Genomic DNA, 18,884 nt, shown 5'->3' on the forward strand with positions numbered 1-18,884 from the left:
ATTTTTGTTTCAACGACTTAATTTAAAAAAAAAATAAAAATAAAAATATGCACATGTAGAAAATTTAATAAACTACAGGTGCAATTTTTTCAAAATTTCTCTGATGTCTGCTACGTTTAGACTCATAAAATACACTTATTAATTTCAAAATTTTTTAAATGCGCATTTTTTTCAAATTTCATTTTATTAATTATTTACTCTATTTATTTATAATTTTAAATTTTTCTGACGTCTGCTACATTCATATTCATTCCTTACTTATAGACCGTAAATATTGAATGAAAAAATATGTTGAATTCAAAAATTTCCATAGAAATTTTACAGAAAATCAGGACTTGTCAGTGTCTAAAAAAATCAATAGAAAAATCTTGAATTTAACATTTGAATTTTACATCACGAATCTGTTTAATGGAAATCTAGACATTTGAGGTCTGAATCATCGAGACTGAGATTAAGGGTCGGCAGTACTAAACGAATTTTCGAATTTTACTTTTCTAATTACGTTTTGAATAATTACGTCACTCGAATGATGAAAACCTTCCGAAAAAGTTTGTCTATCACATTTTTTCGGAAGCTCTAAAAATTTCTGTAATAACATTGATTAATAACAAAATTGATTAATAAATTAAAAAAAAAGTAAAATTCAAAAATTCGTTTAGTACGGCCCAGCCTTAATGTCATCGGAATTCGTGTAATAGATATCCGCCTGCAAATTTATTTGAACGCATGCGCGTTGCCGCCCTATTTCAAAATTTTTATTTCATCGCATGCGCATTCCCGGTTTTATTATTAAAATTATTAAAACATCGCCATTAAAATTTTTAGAGGTTAGATACATAAAGTAAACTAAAGACAAATTGTATGTATATATCTTGAAATAATATATATTATTAAACAACAATAATATTACAATTATTAACATAGAAATTAATAAAATAATAAGGATTGTAATGCAGCATGAACAGTTCCATGATACAACAAATTTAAAGAAACGGAAACCGAATCGTCTACGAGGAACTCCAGCAAATAAATACAGTTATGGACTAGCGGCTGTTTGTGTTGTAGGATTTGCACTTGCCTGTGAATTGTATATGTAAGAATAATAAATTAATAACTCAACGATACTCAAATTAGCCGAGATCTTATAATTCTTTATTATTTTAAAAGCTATAAATTATAAAACAAAAGTATTTTTAAAAATTGCACCTACGGTTTTTAAAATTTTCTACATCTGCATATTTTTGATCGTTTTTTTTTTTTTTTTTTAAATAGATTTGTTAAAAAAATCTGGTAATATTTAGTTGTCTACTAAATTCAGGACCGAGTGCGAATGTAACTGACAAGTAGCAATTTTTTAAATTTTTGAATAAATAAATAAAAATTAAAAAATGCGTGTTTAGATAAATGAAAAATCAGCACGCGTATTTTTTTAAAATTTTATTATTTTAATTTATCTATTGGAAATTTTTTAATTGTCTGGTGTCTGCTACATGTGAGCGTAATTGTACCTGACATACGACAATTTAAAAATGTAAAATAAATAAATTAAAAAAATGAAATTTTAAAAAATGCGCGTCTTGAATTTTGAATCGTCTAAACATGCATTTTTTTTATTTTTATTTTATAATTATCGTAATTCATTATTTCAAAGTTTTAAATTGTCAGATGTCCGCTAACTTGACCATCATCTGCTACATTCAATGATCCTGAAGTTGGCAGACAATTGACAATTTTCGGATTTTTTTTCCATTAAATCAATTACAAAAAAATTAAACTAAAAATATGCACATGTAGAAAATTTAAAAAACTATAAGTGCAATTTTTTAAAATATATTTTTTATACATTTGTCGTTTTTAAAAAAATCCAAAAATTATAATGAGTGTGAATGTAGTAGATGATCCTGAAGTTGACCGACGATTAACAATTTTCGTATTATTTTTTTCAACAAATCAATTGCAAAAAAATAAAATATAAAAATATACACATGTAGAAAATTTTAAAAACCATAGGTGCAATGTTTTCAAATATTTTTTTTTTTAATTTATTGTTTAAAGAAAAAATCCAAAAATTATTAGACGTCGGCTAACTTCAGTATCATATGTAGTAGACATCAGATAACTTTAAAATTATAAATAAATAGAGTAAATAATTTAAAAAATAATATTTAGAAAAATGCACTTGCCAATTTTCAAATTTTTTAAATGCGCATTTTTTTTAAATTTAATTTTATAAATTATTTACTCTATTTATTGGTAACTTTAAATTTGTCTGATGTTTGCTACATTCACACATAAATTATAAGACGTCGTCCAACTTCAGTGTCATTACAATCACACTCATAATTTAGGATCATATAACTTATCAATTTATAAAATTACAGAAACTCTGACTGGGCAAAACCTCGTCTTGAACGTCTTTATGATCGCGTAAAATTGACAGAAGCCCAGGAAGAGCAGCGGCTTATGATGTCTGATTGGGCGTCTAATTCAATAATAAAAAACCTACGGGCAAAGAAAGAAGGAGTTGTGCGTGAAGATAATACAGTCTACCACACAGCCGATATCGAATAAATACCACTCGTTTGAATTCATATATTTATAAAATATAAATTATGGATTCTCAATCAAAAAATAGCAGAAGGTAGAGACCGAACTAATGATTAATGTAAAAAGTCATTCATTATGGAATTTAATAAATAATTATAAACAAATAAAATTCTGTGTTTTCTTTATCATATTTTTTTTTTTAACGGTTAATTTTTTTTATAATTTTCAGTACGCGGGGGAATTCAACTAAAACTAGTACGGGATTAGATCCAGAGAGTAGAAAAAGTGATAAGAGACCGGTATCCTCAGCTAGTGAAGACAGTTTAAATGATTTTAAAACTCCACCGCTGCTTAGAGCTGCTAAATTTATTACAGATGTTAATACTAGTGATTTGGATGGTAATTTTTCACCTGGACAAGTTTCTGGAGCTGTGGAATCTTCAGGAAATACTAAAAATTTAAGATCAATTGCCAGTAATCAACCTGGATTAGGATCCAGAGCAATAAAATCATCAGCAAATACCAAAAATCCCAATTTTTATGATGATAGTCAACCTGGAACATCATCGAGAGCAACTAAATCATCAGTTAATTCAAAAACTCTTGGATTAAATGATGAAAATCAACCTGGACCATCAGTAGACACCAAAAAAACAACTAAAAGACCAGTATCTCCACCTGATGACAGTCTAGCTGATTTTAAATCACCAAAATTGGAAAATAAACGTCCAACTGTTACACTTATTGACAAGCCACGTGCTAAACCTAAAAAAACAAAACCACGTGGGAAAACTAAAAAAGAATCGAATCAAATGTCTTTAGAGTCGTCATTTTTCAAGCCAGCGACTTCCTTCGCTTGTCCGCTTTGTCTGAAGACGTTCGTAGATTCTGCAAGCCAGTTAGCGCACTCTAAGACATGTGCATCTAAAAATAATGTGTCGACACGTAAATTAATAGAAGCTGCAGCTCTGCATGAACGTCAGGCTGAGGAACGTCGTGCGATTGGACTTCCAGCTCAGCCGTTTGCTCAACCGCGCAGGAAGTCAACATTCAAAAAGGCGGACTTGAAAGCAGGTGATCCAGATGTTCAGCTGGCACTCGCGTTGTCTGAATCTCTTCAAGAAGCCCAAAATCTTGAGGAGTTTGATGCCGCAGTTGCTTTGGCTGCTGCTTCTGCTGATGATCTAGGTCTAGGACCTCTGGAGATGACGTCATCACAGCGAAAAAGTACTTTGCGTAGTTTTGGATTCGTTAGCAGTAAACCTGTCATTGATGCTCCGGATAAACCTAAAAGAAAAAAATTAAATGCGCAGACGGTGCTGCAGACTAGGACTCAGGAAACCAGGCAGCGATTGCTCGCTGAACGTATTGCTGAAGTTATTGTAGATAACGCTGACATGACGTTCAAAGTTGGAGCTGATCTAGGTCTAGAAGATCCAGATGGAAGAATTAAACTGACTAGCGAGGTGCTGAAGAAAATTCTAGAGCCTGAGAGAAAGTTGTGGAATGGGTCAGCGAGAAAAGCGAGGGGTGAGTTTTATTATGTTAATGATCTAGGAGAATTTATTAAGCCGGTGGAAAGTCTAGAGGATACTTGTGGAGTTAGTGAGGATCCGGAGATTCTAGAAAATTATTTAGGAGATTTCAAAGATGAAGTGGGGAATAATAAGACAGTGGGAGAAGTTGAAAAAGCTCTGGAGTCATCACAAAAAATTCTAGAACGTTCCCAAAGCGTTCTAGAAGCTGCTGAAAAAAGTATGGAAATAGATTCTAGTTTGAAACATTCAAAATCTTGGGATGAAAAAAACTACAATTTTCTAGGAGAAAATATTCTAGGGGCTGATAATTGTCTAGAGGTTAAATCTCCTAGAGCTAAAAATAATTTTATTAAGACTCCAGATAAAAAAATTCTAGATGCGTCGAAAATAAATCCAGAAGTTGGAGAAAATATTCTAGGAGTTGATAATTGTCTAGAGGTTAAATCTCCTAGAACTAAAAATAATTTTATTAAGACTCCAGGTAAAAAAATTCTAGATGCGTCGAAAATAAATCCAGAAGTAGGATCTCCTAGAAAATTAAATGCCGATGAAATTTTTATGAAAATTCCAGGTGAAAATATTCTAGATACGCCAAGAAAAAATTTAGCTTCTAGAACAATTATACGACGTAAAAAAATAAAATCGGATACGAGCGTTAATAGTTCTAGAGAATCTAAAGTTCTAGATAATTTTTTGGCGTCTAGTTGGCGCAAAATGTTGAATTCCTCTCAATGTAGTGACGTTATTATTTTATTGGATGATAATAATTTTATTTATGGTCATTCGGTAGTTTTTTGGACTCGTTGCGAGTCTTTGTATCATGACTTATCAATCTATGAGAGTAATTATTCAAAAAATCTAGATAATTACGATAAAAAAATTGATGAAATTATAAAATATCAAATTAATTGGTCGGATGTTGATTATAAATCAGCTCTAATATTTTTAGAATTTATTTACTGTAATTATATAGAAGATTTTAACTTTCTAGAAGATAAGAAAATATTTAAAAATTTTAATTTTCTTGTTAAAAAATATAAATATGAAGATTTGATAAATTATTTAAATGAAGTTCGTAAAAATAATAAATTTGAAGGTATAGATAAAAATGTCGATAATTTAGAACTTTATATCGATCAATCGATTGATCAAAATGTTAAAAAATCGATTAGTCAACCAGTCAACATATCGATAAATGAACAAATCGATGTATCAAATAAACTTGTCGATATATCACATGAAGAAATTAATAAATCGATTGGTATAAAAATTGATAAATCGATAAGTGAAAAAAACGATAGATCGAATAATTTATCATTTAAATCGCCAGTTAATAATTTAAAATATAATTATACAAATTTTAGTTTTTCACCAGACATTTTTGATGATATGGATTCAATGAACTGTGATAATTTATCTGATGATAATAATCGACATATCGAAAGTGATTTAAAATCTCGAAATACTGAAGTTGAAGAAATCGATACTGTCGGTAATAATTTTCAAACACGAAGTACTGAAGTTGAAGAAGAAATCGTCACTGTTGGTAATAATTTTGAAACAGAAAGTACTGAAGTTGAAGAAGAAATCGTCGCTGTCGGTAATGATTTTGCAACACGAAGTACTGAAGTTCAAGAAGAAATCGTCACTGTCGGTAATGATTTTAAGAAACGAAGTACTGAAGTTGAAGAAGAAATCGATACTGTCGATAAAGAAGAACCAGTCAAAAAGAATGTTGATGTTGATAAAGAAGAGAGAGTGAAAAATATCTTAAGAAGATCATCGACTTGCCCAGATAATTTGAATAATGTCGAAAAAACTAAAACAATTCGCAGTTTTTCTGAGAATTTAAATGAAACGTTGAAGAAAACACGAAGTGATTTAAGTCTTTTTATTGAAAAAATAAAAAAGAGAAATGCTAAAGACATTCTAGATGACAGTGAAGATGATGATTCATTTCTTCCCGAGTGCAAAAAAGTAAATCCGTTTAAAAAAGTTGATGAGTCGTTGAGTGACAGATACCGGAATGTTAAAATAGATACTGCTAATATTAATTTGCGACGTGGAAGCAGATTCTGGGCTAAGAAGAAGACTAGTGTTGATGCAGTTGATAAACTTGAGGTTAAGGTTAAAAAGTCTGCGTTGAGTGTTTTTGAAGATGATATTCGGGATAAAGTTGCCTCGAATCCGGATAAGTATCAGGGATTTGGTGATGTTGACTTCGAGAGTGATTTTGAAATTGAAGATGATGTTGACAAGGTTGATAGGGTTGATAAAAATGAGGTTGATGTTGGTGAAGAAGATAAAGGGGGCAGCAAAAATAAACCAACTGAAGATTTGAATTTAAATTTAACGCAAAGCTATGTTGATGTTGATGAAGATGAAGATGTTTTTGATGTTGATGATCCAAACATGTCAATGTATTCTAAATACAAACTTACACATAAAGACAACAGTATTGCGTACTACAGAAATTTAATTAAAAAGTCAGCTCTCACTGGAGTTGATAAAAATAAAAAAAGTGTTGACTCTGAGGTCGATGACTCGGAGGTTGAAGATGATAATCATCATGAAGAATCTTTAGTTTCGTTTAGTCAGAAGAAAAAATCAGTTGACTTGGAAGTTGATGTTGACTTAAAAGTCAATGTTGATTTGGAGGTTGATGATGATAATTATAATCAATCAGTTATTTCATTTAGTCAGAAGAAAAAGCCAATTGACTTGGAAGTTGGTGTTGACTCGGAGGTTGATGATGAAAATCATCATGAAAAATCTTTTGTTTCATTTAGTCAGAAGAAAAAATCAGTTGACTTAGGAGTAGATGTTGACTCGAAGGTTGATGTTGATAAAGTTGACAGAAAGTGTCCTGTTGAGCTTGACGATGAGTTAGTAATTGAAATTGATGAAATTGATAAAAATCCGGAACACTCTATTCTGAGTCAGAAATCACAAGTTGACATTGAGTTTGAAGATGATGATTTTGAGGACGATGATTACAATGATGTTGATAGAATTATTGAACAATCTTTTAATCCATATAAACCGGAAGTTGACTTTGATGTTAATGAAGATAAAAGTTTTAGATTCAATAATTTTTCTGTTTACAATGACGTTGTTGATGTCAATTCAGTGTCGGATGATGATTTTGATTTGAATGAAATTGATAATATTGAAAATCAAGTTGAAAAATTAGACGATAGAACAAGCGGAAATGAAGATGTTGATGAGATTCCAAACACTCCTAGCAAAATAAAAAGACGTAGAATATCAAAAATAAATCAACTCTACCTATCTGAGTTGTCTAGATACGATTTATATGATTCAGACATCAACAGTCAACATGAAGAAAATGACAAACCCGAAGTACACGATCTGACAATCAGCGACGATGAAGACAAAGGGGTTGAAAATTTAGATTTCATCAACTGGAGCGACGCGTCCGATCATGTTGACTTGTCACAAAAATTACCTGTCGCTAAAACAAATTCATTTGAAAGGTCAACTTCTAAAAGACCGCGATCGAAAACTAATGATGTAAACTTATCAACCATCAACGAGTCATCATCAGACGAAGAAGTTTACTCGATTAAAAAAAAAAAAAATTCAAATCTTCTTGACCTACTGAGCGACGATGTCGATAACGAAGCGGCGAGTCAACAGCCAATGGAGTCGCAAGGTAAGACGATAACATCTGACGTAACGAATATTTTAAGAGAATGCGGAGTGATATCTCAAACCCCCCAAAAAAAGTCAACTCCAAATTCATCACTTGCAAGTCCCATTTTGGTGTCCGATGATTCGTCTCAAGATTCTCCTCTACAAGCATCGCCGGTTAGTCAACCCGTCAACCAAATCGATCCTGATTTAGAATTTACTCGGTTTGCATTCGAAGGTGGCGCTGATATTCCATTTGATAATTTAGTAACGTCAACACAAGTTGACTATCCGTCATCTTCCAGGAAGTTGACTTGTGATTCTGATGACGAAAAAAGTCTCTGTAAATTACGAAGATCTTCAACAGTTTCGCCGGTTAAAAGAAGAAATACTCGAGTGTTGATAAACAAAAGCAAGTCAACAGATTTTATTTATTCGAGCTCTCAAAAGAAGAAGTCTACTGGCAATTATCAACTCGAAGAAGAAATAAATCTTGATAAAGAAGAAATATGTAATTATTTAAAATTACCGATGGATAAAGTCCAGCTGTCATCAAATGTTGACTCTAAAGAAGATTTCAATCTTCTGTCCAGCCCAGAGTTGAAGAAGAAATTAAACTCCTATGGAATGAAGAATCAGAAGCGTCATCGTGCAATAAAACTACTTAATTACATTTACGAAACAATGAACCCATTAGTCCCCGAAGAAATCGCGCGTAAAAAGAATAATTTTAAATCCCGAGTCAGCGATGCACAGGAAGAATATAACTGGAGAATAGATTCGCTTTTGCGGACAGACGAGGAAGAAATGGGTGAAGATAAACTCAAGCGTCGTCTCAGTACAGACCCAAGAGATGATTATGCGAGAAGAAAATCTCGAAGTCCGAGTCACGGAAGAAATGTTTCTCAAGAAAGAAATGATGATTGCGAGTCTATTTCTTCTGGAATACCTGAAGAAATGGATCTTTCTGATGACGAATATGATCAGAAAGATATAAAAAATGTAAAAGATATTTTTCAAGTTTTAATTAATGAAGACGATGATCTTCATAGAAAAGTTTTGATGTACGAGTCGCTTCCCCTGGAAACTTTACACGCGAAAATAAAAAATAATGGCGTTAAATGCAGCGTGAGAGTTTTAATGGATTATTTGAACGAAGAGTGCATTAGTTTTTATGTCGAGGCACCGAAGAAATGGTCCAATGGCCGAAGAAAAATAAAAAAAAAATAAAATTTTATAATCTATTTATATTAATGTTGTATTACTGTCAGTTGTTTTCGTAATTTATTAAATTAATGAAATTGTATAAATTTAAAATTCGATTTAATTAAAAAAATTACATTGTTATTTACGTATTTTAATTATTTTAAATAATTCATAGCTACTTAATTATTTTTTGTTTTTTGTTAGTCTGGAAATTATTTTAAAGTTTTCGATGACATTGTAAGTATTTGCTTATAAATATTAAATACATTTTTTCAGTTAAGTAGAACGCGCAATTAATCCATTTGATTCCGGACGCAAAAATTCCTTTACGATTGCTGATACCATTTCGTTTAAGATATCGTTCAATACATTGAGGTCTCTGTAATTTAAAAAAAAATTATTTCTATTATTTATCTAACATATTTTAGATAAGATCAAGATAATTCTGTTTGTTCGATAGGTGACTCTAAAAATGAAAAATTTTTAATGAGTACGAACTTTTAATTGAAAATTTTATTTGCAATAAATTTTAATTTTGTAAATAAATAAAAAAATAAGACCGATTTATTTGAAAATTAAATGGGCAGTAGCCTTTGATAAAATATTTTAATTGCCGCGTAAATTTTAAACATCCCGTACACAGAAGAAAAGAATTTCTTAGCGCAAGAAATATTTTGCACTACGAATTGAAGACAAAAATTTTCTTGAGACTGAAAAAAATTTTTTTGCTTGCCTCAAAAAGTTTTTTTTTGATCCAAGAAAATTTTTTCTCACCCCAAGAAAAGTTTTTTTTCAATTTCTAATACAAAAAATTTCTTAGGGTCGGTAAAAATTTTTTTGCGCCAAAAATGATTTTTTCCTGAGTGTGTCCGTAGAAAAAGTAAAAAATGTCTGAAATTATTTTTATGGTTTTTGATAATGAAAAAAAAAAAAAAATTATTTGAATGTTTGTTTTGTTGAAACTTACTGAATTTCAGGTGATGCACACAATTCCGTGTAATATTTAATTTTAGGCTCAGTTCCGCTTGTTCTCAGAGTACAAACAAGCCCATTGGAAAACGTGAATGTTATCATTTGAGATGATTTTGAGATTGGTAATATTGCTTTATTATTTAATTGCGTGTTATCGTAGCCAGTTGTCAAGTCACGGATTCCTATTATTGAATATTTTCCTCCTGCGATACTTGATGGATACTTGAACATTAAAGAAAAAAATTATTAATTAATATCATTTATCATTTTTTAAAATTCATAATTGCTAAGATAATAGAGATAAAAATATGGCTCAATTTTTTTTAGAAATCTAAGACTTTCAGCTTCAATTTTCATTTATGTTTTACATCATTTCGATCATCAGTTTCCAAGATATCAATATTTTAAATCCAATAAAGTATCAAGATTTTTCTCAAAAATAATTTTTTTTATTTTCACAAAATTTATATCTCCAAAACTAATAGAGATAAAAATGTGGCTCAAATTTTTTTAGAAATCTAAGACTTTCAGCTTCATTTTTCATTTATGTTTTACATCATTTCAATCATCAGTTTCCAAGATATTGAACTTTAAAAATCCGACGAAATGTCAGAATTATTTTCAAAAAAATTCTTTAACTCTTAAAAAATTAATAATTAAAAAACTAATAGAGGTGAAAATATGTTTCAAATTTTACTTCAAGTCTAAGAGCTTCCGTCACAATTTTCACTAGTGTTTTATCTACTTCCGCCAATTAGTTTTCGATATACCAGATATAAAACTCCATACAAATAACAAAAAAAATAAACTTACGATAAAGCAATATTATAAATATCCTTATAAAAAGGTGAAAGGAAAAACAATGATTGTATAACAGGCATAGACAAAATAACAAATAACAACGGTGGTAATACAGCTAACGAAGTTAATAACATAATTAATAATTGTTTCATCCAATAATTGGTCAGCACTTCCTTCGACATTTTAAATATTATTACAAATCCATTTAAATGATCAACAAAATCAATAAAAATATTAAATAAACACAACAACTTGACTTTCCCTTATAATAATTATAATATTAATCTATTAAAACGTTAAGTATTCAAAATAAATATACATATATTTATCATTGATATCCTTATTCAAAATTTAACAAGTGTTTGCTGTTATAAACTACATTGTAGACTGTATTGTGCTCGGTGATATATATTTACATTTATATTTATATACATATACATAAATAAACATAAATATATACATATATATTGTTTTCGTATGTGTGTAAATATATGGTGGGATTTATGCCAGCTCATGCTGATATATATGTATATATATATATTTAAATATGTAATTGTATGTGTAAATAGATTGTATACAATCATACAGTAATGGAGTGATGCATTTAAGTCTAAATACTCAACTAGAAACTAGTTGTCTGGACACTAGTTGACCTTCATACTTAAGCGATAATATTTTACTTATATTTTTCTTTATTATTTCGTTTTCATATATGCATATATATATATTTATTTATTTATGTTTAATTATTTGTTAAAGTGAAGCAAAAGTTTTGTGTGGAAAAAATGCAATAGTTTTATGATACTGAAGTTAGCCGACGTCTAATAATTTTTGGATTTTTCAAAAGACGATGAATTATAAAAAAAAAATATTTAAAAAAATTGCACTTATTGTCTTTTTAATTTTCTACATGTGCATTAGGGCGACCCAAAAAACCGATTATTTTTTTTTTTGAGTCTCTTATGAAAATTCGTTAGTTTACGATGTTTTAAAAAGCCTCTCCAAAAATCAGCTCGATAAAAAATTTTCAAGAGGTCGCTCACGAATTTTGAAAATATCAAGAATGATCGAAATTCGAATTTTTTATTTCAAATTTTGTTCTTTCTCGTGGCAGCAATAGTTTATATTTGTGAAATCATGACTACGCTGAAAATTTAAGCCCAAAATTTGAATATTTGAACGTTGCTCAAGAATTTTGAATGTTTCCGAGTGCTGTCTTTTGGACGTTTTCGAGCGACCCTTGAATATTAATAATAAACCTTCTCGATTTTTCCACCATCAATTTGCATCACAATAAATGAAAATATAACCCGAGAAATAGAAATAATAAGTTATTTACATACTTTTTTATTTTTTAATTCAATTTTTCGGTTTTTTCGCTCATTCAAAACTTACCAAATTTTATTGTTTGAGACTGTCCTGGATATTTATGGTAATGCAAAAGTTATATTTTAGTGAAATGACTATACTTAAGTTATAAAAAAATACAAAAACTAATTCAAAGTATTAATTACATATCATCAGTTAATATTCAAAATTCTTGAGCACCGTTTAAATATTCAAATTTTTGGCTGAAGTTTTCAGCATAATGATTTTACAAATATAAGCTATTGCTGCCACGAGAAAGAAAAAATTTAGAAATAAAAAATCCGAATTTCGATAATTTTGAAAACCTCTTGAAAATTTTTTATCGAGCTGATTTTTGGAAAGGCTTCTTAAAACATTGTAAGCCACCAAATTTTCATAAAAAACTCGAAAAAAAAAAAAAAAAATCGGTTTTTTTGGGTCACCCTAATGTGCATTTTTTCAGTTTCTTTTTTTCTTCAAATTTAATTGTTCAAAATAAAATCATAAAATTTTTAATTGTCTGTTTTATTATATAGTTTTTTAATTTTTTTTACTTTAATTTTATAACCGAATTGTTATTTTTCAATTTAATTAGTAATTAGTAATTACACTAAAAAATCAGGCGTGAATTTGGAATGATTACGGATTTTATTTAAATCCACATTTACTCTGATTTGGAGTTTCAAAATTAAAATAAATTCCCGTAAGAGTTAATTTCGCTCATAACCGAAATTTCAATATTAAAATAAATTTCCCTTCGGAGTGAATTTTACTCCAAGGAGGTTAAATAAATACACAGTCATCCATTTCTCATTAACTCCGATTTTTATCAGCGTTCACTTCGCAAATTTTTTACAGTGTAGTTATTTTAATTTAGATAATTATATTTCGATGATAAGTAAAATATCATAAGTTTTGTTTTAAAAATTAAAAATTGTATTTTCGCGCCAAAATTTGAAAAAAATGAATACGTAATCATTAATTTTGTTTTAATTAATCGTTAATCATATTTTGATGCCGAATAAAAACTTTTGAATTTTGTTTTCAATTAATTTAAATATTTCTTAAACTTTATTCGCTTTAACATCGATACCAGCAATTCTATTACTTTTTACCATCAGACATTTTTTATCTACACAAAAAAATGAACTACATAAATTGAGAAACGTCAAGTCATATAATGATAGAATGATCAGTAAATACTGTCACTCTAAATACATAGTAGTTTTTTCATTTATAATTAAAATATAAATAATTATCGGTTAAATATTATAATTGGTGTACTGTCAACTGATCTCAACAATTTTATACCACGACAAGTGATCCCAGCGACATCTGATCCCATCAACAATTGATCGTCAATTGATTTTTATCAACAACTAATTTACATAATTTAACTTTTTATATTTATAACAGTGAATTTTAATTACTCATGTCATAGTAATTAATTAATAATTAATTATTTTATGAATTTGTCAGTGAGATCAGTTGTCTGTGGGATCAATTATCGTGTGATTACTTGTCGGGAATCAGTTGTCTGGGATCAGTTGTCATGGAGCCAAAAATTTATGAAACCGTAAATAAAATTTATTGTTAAAAATTTCAAAATTCTGTATATCGATACCCAGGTCCCGGTTTGTAATTTTAAATACTAATTCAAAAAAAATTTTTTTTTTCTATACTACTAAACTTACAATAAAAATATTTCGTTATTTTATTAATTTAAAAAAAATTTTTAATTAATAAAAATAATTTTCCATGCGAGAAGATTTCAAATCTTCTTTAATAAATTTAATTATTAATTACAATTGATAATAATAATAAAAATAATAACTTACAGTATCAGGTTTGCCCTCAAAATTTCTCAATCGGTCAAATATTTTTTTAATCGTCTCCGGTTCATGACAAATCCAATATGAATTATTGCTAATATGTCTTCCATACCTTAAAGAATAATAAAAATTATAATTGATAAATAATCAATAAATTATTAATGAATTTAAAAAATTACTCAGTATAAATCTCGTCTAATTTATCCAGCAAAGTCATCATTCCAATATCATTAAGATAAGCAGCCATTTCAGCAACACGTACACCAGCTGAAATTCCGTCTTTATCAAGAACATTATCACCGCACATAAAGCCGATAGCTTCTTCAAATGCAAACAATACTTTTTTGTTGTTGTGTTTAAGTTCTACGGTTTTGTTACCCATCCACTTAAATCCAGTCAGTGTTTCCTGATTAATTTATTTATAGATCAGTAGGTCATTAGATTATCAAATGAAATATTTTATTTATATCGGTACCTCGAATTTAAAGCCTTCTTTCTTGGCCATCGACGCCAATATTTTACTGGAAACGGTGGAAGCCATCATACAGACATCAGATATATTTTTATCGGGATATTTAACTCGGTATCTGTGTAACATCCACCAGCCCAAAAGACCTCCGAGTTCATTTCCTGTAAAAACGTGCCAGTCTCCTCTAGAAAATAAAAAAATTATTTTTGCTTAGTCTGCAAATCACAAGTTTTTATTTTTGAAATTCATAAATTTGAAACTAATAGAGATAAAAATATGGCTTTAAATTCTTTTGAGAGATTAGAATTTTTGCTACAATTTCCATTTTTGTATCATCAAATTTCTTTCATAAGTTTCGAGATCAAATTTTGAACATGAGTCAATTTTAAGGAGACTTAAAATCTAAGAGTTTTTTGAAAATTAAAAAAATTCATAACTTCTAAACTTATAAAGATAAAAATATGATTCAAAATTCTTTGGAAATCTACGACTTGCCGCTACAACCTCTTTATGTTTCATCAAAATTCCTCCAATAATTTCTGAGATAAAAATTTTAAACTCCATACCATCAAAAGATTTGAAAAAAACCCTACTGACGTCTCCATAAAATTCGACCAAATTACCCCAGCTAGTTTTCCAAGTTCTCAAAATCTTCCTCGGCCTGCCTCTTTAATTTCAACTTCCCAAACTCTCATTTTTTTTTTACCCCAAGACTAAAATTTTAAAATTCTCCTCTAATAAAAAAATAAAAATGAATAAAAAAAAAAATAATAATTACGTTTTATTTTTAACAGCACAAGCCAAGCGATCAGCATCAGGATCATTAGCTAATATTATATTTGAATTATTTTCATTAGCTTTTTTAATACTTAGATCCAATGCACTTTTTCCTTCTTCAGGATTTGGAAATTTAACTGTCGGAAATTCAGGGTCTGGTAATATTTGTTCTTCTACTGGAATGAATTCCTTTGGAAAAAAATCAATTAATTAATTAAATAATTAGTAAGAGCATTAAATTTTTAGTAAAAACATAATTACTTTTAAATTAGCAGCTTTGAAAGCTTGACGCATGTACTCATAGCCAACACCATGCATTGCCGTGTACGTAATTTTTAAATCTGTTTTTTTATTTATCTCTGGATAAATCACTTCCTCTTTGATCAATTCATTGTAAGAAGACATAACGTGAGCTAGTGGATCCTTGTAGAGTGGAGAGGAATAAATTTCATCCGTAGCCCAAGAAGACTCTAGGGGTTTTAAGTTCATGAGAATGTGCTTGGAGATGCCTTTGTCGTGGGGAGTTATTATTTGGGCTCCGTTCTCCCAGTAAACTTTGTACCCGTTGTCTTCCTTGGGATTGTGCGAGGCGGTGATCATTATTCCAGCTGCGCAGGAGAACTTGAGAACGCCGAAAGGAATGAATGGTGTCGGACAAAGCTCAGAGAAGAGATACACCCGGATTTTATTTGCGATAAAAATGGCAGCAGTTAGTTCAGCAAATCTGGAATTTATTTTTTTTTAATTTGGGACAGTGAAGATGAATAAAGAAGAAAATTTCCGGTTGTTTGCGTACCCACATCACTATATTTGTACTCCTTAGTGATAAGTTAAGATACTTGACCACTAGACTGGGCCAAAAAAATCATACACCTGAAGATCGGAACGTTTTTCGCGGAACGAAAATAAGAAAAAAGAAATGAAAAGTAAAAAATCTACTGGATCTAGATTTCGGAAATGTTTCGCACGTCACCCGAAAATGACAGGCCAACCCCAACTACTCCTAAATTCGCCTTTAGACACAAATTCCATGAATTATTTTCATTTTCGTTGCGTGAAAAACGTTCCGATCTTCAGGTACATAAAAAAATCGACTATTGTTTTTTTAAAGTATATCGAAAATATTGTTTGGGATGACAAAAAAAAATTATTATGTTACATACTGAAAATTTTTCAATATTAATTAAAATATTTAAAATTATTATTAAGGTCCAGGTTTAACCTTATGGTCCAATATTTATTTTAGCCCTTAATATGTGTCTATCATCGCAATTTTTGATTTTCATTTACTAAGCGGGTTTTTGTCTCGTAACTTCCAATCTATCGAAATAAATGAAATTTACTAAAATACATTTCTTGAAGGAAACTGAATGCTCTACAAAAAAGGTCTGATTGAAATTTTTTGTCAGATGAACTGTTTTCTTATAATCATGCCTTGAACACTGATATGATTTCGCAATTTGATTTATCAACTGGAATTTTGTAATTCGTGGAAAAATCAGTATCCGGAAAGAAGCCAATAAAAATTCTCGAAGGGATTTAAATGCTCTACAAAAAAAGTCTGATCGAAATTTTTTGTCAGATCAACTGTTTTCTTATAATCATGCCTTGAACACTGATATGATTTCACAATTTGATTTATCAACTGGAATTTCGTAATTCATGTAAAAATCAGTATCTGGAAAGAAGCCAATAAAAATTCTTAAAGGGAATTAAATGCTTTACAAAAAGTCTCTTAACAATTCTGGTTACATTCACTCCTTCAAAAATTAATGAAGGATAAAGTTGAAGTCAAAACGACTTCATATACGTGAATACACTCGCACGTGGACTGATGGTCATCTGAAGATGGTCAGAATAGTTTCCTAGGATCACAAAACGTCAAGATCTGATGAAAATTCGATTTTCAAAAATCGGATCGATATCAATAATTTCCCTTTTTTTTTAATATTTAAATTTTCACAGCAGGAAGTAAAAAAGTCCGTCATTGTGTCACGTTTTGAAGTTTAGGTCATCGCTTTTTCAGTCTTTTTTTACATGGGTTGAGGGTACTCATTTTACGTGGAATTTCATGTAGAATTAAGATTTCATAATTTTTATAGTGAAAAATAATTTCAATGTTAATTTAAATGGCAAAGTAATTAAAATAAACAATCAACAAAAGTTACTGTCGCAGTATAAATAGATAGATAGATAAATATATTTATTTGATCCTAGACCCGTAGCTCCCTAAGCACCATCAAAAAATACGAAAAAAAATCGTATAAAATATATACGTGTATGTTTTACATTTTTAACAAAAAGATTAATTAATTAATTATTAATATTCAAAAAATGATCAAAACAGGCAATCTTAAATTCTATAAAAGTTTTCATTGTCGTTAGTTCTGGCGGTAAAGAATCCCATACATGCATACCATGAATTAGAAACGAGTTTTCATATATTGTTGATCTACATTTTGGTATTCTTAAGTAGTCTTGCCTGACATCTCCTCTACGTAACAAAACAGGCAGAAAATCTAATTTTGATCTAAATAGTTGATTAAAGTTCAAATGTATTTCTTTGTGAATAGGCAAGCAATAAAAAAGTCTCTCCTCGATTTTAACTTTAACCAACCTCATCTTTTACAATACGCACTGACATTCCAACTTAGCAATTTTATAAATGAATCTAACACACGCATTCAGTTTCCTTTGTACTTTTAGTTGTAATCTATTTGTAACATCAGTAAAAGCTGCAGCACAATAATCAAAAGTTGGAAAAATCAGTGTCGTTACTAATTTTATTCACATCTGCTCATTAAATATTTCATCACTAACTTTTTATTGTGCGAATACATTGATGTGGGTACTTATTTTATCCGCCCTGTTGTCAATTATTCAACAAATAACTCACCTCTTGCTATTGTATCTTCCATCGTACCCAATGATCACTCCCTTACTATGGACGTCATCCACAGTATCAACCAAGTACTCCATCAATCCTTGACCCGTCTGTATAATAACCACATCGTTCATCTGATTGTAACCCGGACCCATTCGACCTCTCAAACCCGCGGTCCCGAATTCCAGTCTCTTTAAAAATAATTTGCTCAACAATTTAATGTCTCCTTCTTTCACTAATTCGCGGACCTCATTCTCAGCTTTTGGATCCTTAAAAAAAAAAAAAGAAAAATAATAAAACTTAATTACTCTTGAAAATTTGATTTATTAATTTTCATTACCTTGTTGTAACTCAGCCATTCAATTATTTTTTCATCCAAATCTTTTACTCCAGTGTTGACTTCCATAATTTCTATAATAATAATAATAGTGAAAAAAACAACAAATAAATAAATAAATAAATAAATAATAATAATGATTAATTATTTGAATAAATGATAACTAACCTTTAGATTTCTCGACTTATAAATTCCCGAATAATTAATAAAAAAAGTTACATTGCATCAGAATAAATATCAGTTAAAATTTGACCTGATTTAAAGTAATAGATAATGAATTAAAATGAAAAAAAATACTTTGGTTAAATTCATTGACAAGTCAACACGCGCAAGTCTTATGTTTTTATTTTTATTATTATTATTACATACTGTCACATCTCTTTTTACTACATAATAATAATAATAATAATAATGATAATAATGATAATACTTAACTTGTTCGAATGGCCGCTACAAAATTGAGCATGCGCACTTTCATAGTTATTTAAAACGCATGCCTAATTTTTTTTCCCGCGAAATT

General features: G+C 29.4%; 2 protein-coding genes across 2 annotated transcripts; one reads left to right on the top strand and one right to left on the bottom strand.

The window, feature by feature from the left end:
* The first annotated feature begins 734 nt into the window (after positions 1–734).
* On the top strand, positions 735–8,980 carry LOC130674005 (protein PFC0760c-like). Its single transcript, XM_057479249.1, has 4 exons — positions 735–859; positions 944–1,093; positions 2,382–2,641; positions 2,777–8,980. Exons 3-4 carry the CDS (start codon positions 2,613–2,615, stop codon positions 8,967–8,969), a joined length of 6,222 nt encoding a protein of 2,073 aa, XP_057335232.1. The 5' UTR covers positions 735–859; positions 944–1,093; positions 2,382–2,612; the 3' UTR covers positions 8,970–8,980.
* Positions 8,981–9,040: 60 nt separating this feature from the next.
* Positions 9,041–18,736, bottom strand: LOC130674006 (phosphopentomutase). Its single transcript, XM_057479251.1, has 10 exons — positions 18,533–18,736; positions 18,368–18,438; positions 18,040–18,296; positions 15,405–15,867; positions 15,145–15,332; positions 14,373–14,550; positions 14,077–14,303; positions 13,904–14,009; positions 9,913–10,139; positions 9,041–9,324 (listed from the first exon to the last, which is right to left on the bottom strand). The coding sequence occupies exons 2-10, from the start codon at positions 18,431–18,433 to the stop codon at positions 9,222–9,224; spliced, it is 1,815 nt and encodes a 604-aa protein (XP_057335234.1). The 5' UTR covers positions 18,434–18,438; positions 18,533–18,736; the 3' UTR covers positions 9,041–9,221.
* Positions 18,737–18,884: the final 148 nt, after the last annotated feature.

The sequence above is a fragment of the Microplitis mediator genome, chromosome 8, assembly GCF_029852145.1.
Source record: "Microplitis mediator isolate UGA2020A chromosome 8, iyMicMedi2.1, whole genome shotgun sequence".
NCBI lineage: Eukaryota > Metazoa > Arthropoda > Insecta > Hymenoptera > Braconidae > Microplitis > Microplitis mediator.

Excerpts from the sequence above, each read along its gene's own strand:
- LOC130674005 (XM_057479249.1), top strand. The coding sequence starts at position 2,613 with ATGGATTCTCAATCAAAAAATAGCAGAAG. Across the intron at positions 2,642-2,776 it reads CAATCAAAAAATAGCAGAAG|TACGCGGGGGAATTCAACTA; the intron begins GTAGAGACCGAA and ends TATAATTTTCAG.
- LOC130674006 (XM_057479251.1), bottom strand. The coding sequence starts at position 18,433 with ATGGAAGTCAACACTGGAGTAAAAGATTTGGATGAAAAAATAATTGAA. Across the intron at positions 18,297-18,367 it reads AATGGCTGAGTTACAACAAG|GATCCAAAAGCTGAGAATGA; the intron begins GTAATGAAAATT and ends TTTTTTTTTAAG. Across the intron at positions 9,325-9,912 it reads TGTGCATCACCTGAAATTCA|AGACCTCAATGTATTGAACG; the intron begins GTAAGTTTCAAC and ends TTTAAATTACAG.